The sequence below is a fragment of the Centruroides sculpturatus genome, unplaced genomic scaffold, assembly GCF_000671375.1.
Source record: "Centruroides sculpturatus isolate CEXI.00-Female unplaced genomic scaffold, Cexi_2.0 scaffold2392, whole genome shotgun sequence".
Classification (NCBI taxonomy): Eukaryota; Metazoa; Arthropoda; class Arachnida; order Scorpiones; family Buthidae; genus Centruroides; species Centruroides sculpturatus.
Window position 1 is genome coordinate 35,852 of NW_019386668.1, and position 4,150 is coordinate 40,001.

Sequence of the window (4,150 nt, forward strand, 5' to 3'; positions counted from 1 at the left end):
TCACGCTTTCAACCTTATTATGACTCAGAATAAAGAAACAAAGCTTAATAAACACTGCGAAATAATGGTGTATGAGATGGTGTAACGCCGGTTTGTATTGAAAAATTTGTCAGTTTAATCGTGATAATGCAGAGGTAGCGAATTATTGAATAAAATAATCTCATAAACCCTATGAATTTGTTTGTTATTTGAGTGCAGTTCTTTAATTAGGCAGGTGCCACAGGAATTGGCGAGGTGGTTTGTTCGGGTGAAACGTTTAGAAATATGGTGCTTCTAGCACACAATACGGAAGTGATCTCGAAACTAATAGTGTCACTTTTGCATCAAATAATTTAATTTAATAACTTTGATTTTGAAATTAATTTGAATTTTTATAGATTAAAGACAGTGTCATTGAAAACCCGCCGGGAAAAGCAGAAATGTTAAGCTAAATATATGTAGTTTATACATATAATAATTAAAACTTAAAATTTGAAATAAATATATACTTATCCTCAGTTGAAATTTGCAAGATTTTCAAACAGATCATCTCAGAAGCAACATACGAATAAAAGAAAAATAAAAAACTCTTCCTCTGATGGCGAACATTACGTGACTATAAACTTATGGTGACATTCTCTACCTTATCAAATCAATCAGACTTCTTTGCGATTACCGGTATTATAAATTATTAAATGAATTATTTAGGCCTATAGTTTTCACAATACGCTTTATTACGAATTAAATAAAAATAAAACTAATAAATTACATTGTTTAAATTACATAACAGAAACTTCGATCCTGCAGAACGTCGTTCTTCGCAAGAAGAAAAAGAAATCACACATACAAATCCTTGTTCGTCTACCTATAATTATGCGATGATATCGTATAAATTTCTGTCTCACAATAATTTGAATAATTTTGAGACTTACCTGTCTTTCAGGACTTTCAACTCTACCTTTATTCAATGTATTCATATGTTCTTATTTAGATGTTTACAGTAAAATTAATTAACCGAGTAAAACAATTTTCATAACGTAAATGTAGTCGTACATTATATTTTTAACAAGAAAAAAAAACAATTAAAAAAATAATACAAGACACGTTTAAAATTTAAAATAAATTAGCTGTATTAACAATACGAATTATTACTTTATCGGTGTTTGTTAGTGCGTGTGTGGAAAGAACGATTTCGTTCACCCTCTTTGAAACTTAATAACTCTTGTACTTTTTGTCAAAATTTTCTGAAATTTTGCAGGGAGGTTTGTGTATTAGGAGGATTGATTCTGTTAAAATTAGGTTACAAATATTCTAGAGGGTGGAGAGATAGAGTGTCGTGTGTCATATCTCAAGCAGGGTCGATCTTAATGACAATTTTACTCCTTATAAACATTTATAATTTTTATCAAAGTTATCCCTACACTCAAAGTTAAGTTTTTTTTATTTGTCATTTCAGAATAGTTAAAAATATAAAAAGTTTTTTAATAAAATATGATAAAAGTCAGCGCTACCAAATGCTGCCGGAAAAGTTAAGCAACTAGTTCCTGAATATTTTGTATTTTTATAATACCTAAATAGGGATTAACTTCTAAATATCACTTATGGTAGTTGTTATTACGTACTATGAATATATGTCTCTTTAATCCGAAATTAAATTCGGTAGACTATCATTACAGCTTTTAGGTTAGATATTTCTTTTATTGTTTTCATATATGCATTTCGAACTTATATAAATGCTAAACTTCTCTTCACTGCAATACTACATTACAATCACTTTTTTCCATTAGGGCCCTCTTGAAAGCTGTAATGATAGTCTACCGAACTTAATTTCGAATTAAAGAGGCATACATTCATAGGGATTAACTTCCTTTAGAAAAACTTCCCGGGAGACATCCTCTCGGCGGATCGCCTGATTGTTACGTTACTGAATACAAATAAAAACAAACAAATATACAGAATAGAATTAAGCATCAGTCTTTAATTCTGGTTCAAATCTATAACACAAACATACGTTTCTGTCCTCTCCATGCTTCTGTAATGTACATTCTCCAAGTGTATAACCTGCAGTTTCGCAAAATTTGCTACATAGTAAATTACTGTAATTGAATGCTCTACAAAAAACAATTGCTTCCGTAGTTAATTTTCCAGCATTTCCTGTTTACATTTATTTTTGATTAGTGTAATTATAAAAATTTAAGGAATAATTATATAAGATAATACTTACCAGGAATAAATTCGACTGTGCATAATATCAGTGCAAGAAGTAGAAATTTCTTGATATATGCCCAAACCCGGAGAAAACTTAAGGACCGTAATGCAGTAATGGTTCCCATTCCTGTAAAACGAATGTTTCTTTTACTGCTGTAAGACTAATTTTAATTGATTAAGAAAGATTTTACTCATTTCATTTGTTTGAAAATATGGAAAACGATGCCCTCTTTACCCAAAAACTCATACAAGAACTCTGGACTGCCTTAATATCTATGTATTTATTTTAATATTTTATTAATGAAATACACTCGTGTATTCTTCACTGAATAACTAAGAACTTAAAGTAAAAATGAAGCATTACTCACGTAGATACGAGTAAAAATTTGGAGAAATCCAAAGGTGCGAGCGATTAAATTACTACAAAATTAATGGTTAATCCCTGTGTGTTGTTGTTATTTTATACGGATTCTCCATTACCCGGAATAATTAGTTGCAACTATTCAAAAAACATGACTCGACTAAATGGTATAATTGCGTTTAAATAATAGTTTATAATTAATTTTTTTAAATTATAAATGTTATTAAATTAATTTTTAATGGAAAAATAAATGAAATTACTGAAATTATTTCATTTTCATCTTAAAATTTCTATAACTGATGAAGAATTGTTCGTTTGAACAATTAATTTGACTTCGCTAAATTAGATTAGGCATTATCAAGCATAAAGTATGATGTTATTTTTAAAATTATTTTGTACATAATTTTGTTTAAACGTTCCTGAAAATAGGGTAGTTACTAAAGGATCGATCGTATAACCAGATTTTTGATCCTCCCCGAAGATTTTTCATTTTTGTTCTAAGGAATCTTTAAAACGTCGTAAAATTCATAAAAATTTCGGGGGTTTTCTATGTGAATATTACGGTGTGGTTATACGATTTTGTTCCTTCCTTTTGAAGCTTAATAACTCTTGTGCTTTTTGTCGAAATTTTGTGAAATTTTGCAGGAAGGTTTGTGTATTACTGAGATTGATGATAATAAATTTTGGTGGTCAAAGATCGACGGAGTACGAAGATAGAAGGGAAAGTCGTGTGTCATATTTAGAGTGGGGTCGAACTTAGTGAAGATTTTACCGGTTATTAGCATTTTCGATTTTTATAAAACTCATCCTACCCTCAAAATTAAGCTTTTTGTCATTTTATTATAATTCAAAATATAATAAGATTATTTTTTAGTAGAATATCATAATAGATTGCGCCACAGGGAGTTTTAAAAGTTGCCTGAAGTATTAAGCAACTCGTTGGCAAATTTCCTTTTTTTTATTAAATACTGTATTGCTATTTGTATATCGAGAATTACGTGTATCTTAAAACCAGAGCTATGGAGTCGGAGTCGGAGTCGGAGTCCTCAAAAAGCCTGCCGACTCCGAATCGTTTTTACTTATCAACTTGTTATGTATATAAAACGGAAAAGTATTGGAATCGTGTCAAATTTGATCCTTCAAGCTTTTTTTTTAAATCTACACGTTTGGAGACCTCCCGATCCCCTTAAAAAATCAATAAATTAGGAAAAATTCGCGCGCGTGTCCAATTTGTTTAATTTCTTTAGTTTCTGTTCTGGAATATTAAACAATATCTCAGAATGGGTAAAGTTTAAGAAACGAAATGTGGCACTGTGGCTTACATATAAAGGGGCATTAAGTAATACTATTAAATTTTGTTTCTTAATTAATGGTCGACATGGTAAAGACATAAAAGTGGTCATGTGTCATATCTCTTAATGAATATTTTACTCGTTATTACCATTCAAAATTAGAAAAAAATAAAATAAAACTTGTCTCTATCCTCAAAGTAAGCTTTTTAGCCATTTTATAATAGTACAGTAAAACACATTAAGATGTTCTCGCCTAAGATGTTAGAATGTATATGGGGACACGATTTAGTTCAACCACTTTAACGCCTAA

The 4,150-nt window shown here is 29.9% G+C and overlaps 1 protein-coding gene across 1 annotated transcript; it reads right to left on the reverse strand.

Moving 5' to 3' along the window:
* Positions 1-1,815: 1,815 nt before the first annotated feature.
* LOC111615527 lies at positions 1,816-2,412 on the reverse strand. The gene is made up of 3 exons (XM_023356928.1): positions 2,379-2,412; positions 2,204-2,314; positions 1,816-2,133 (listed from the first exon to the last, which is right to left on the reverse strand). The coding sequence occupies exons 1-3, from the start codon at positions 2,380-2,382 to the stop codon at positions 1,943-1,945; spliced, it is 306 nt and encodes a 101-aa protein (XP_023212696.1). The 5' UTR covers positions 2,383-2,412; the 3' UTR covers positions 1,816-1,942.
* Between the last annotated feature and the right edge of the window lie 1,738 nt (positions 2,413-4,150).

What these genes read in the sequence shown, in the direction of transcription:
- LOC111615527 (XM_023356928.1), bottom strand. An exon ending in CACAGTCGAATTTATTCCTG is followed by an intron (nt 2,134 to 2,203) that starts GTAAGTATTATC and finishes AAATGTAAACAG; the next exon opens with GAAATGCTGGAAAATTAACT.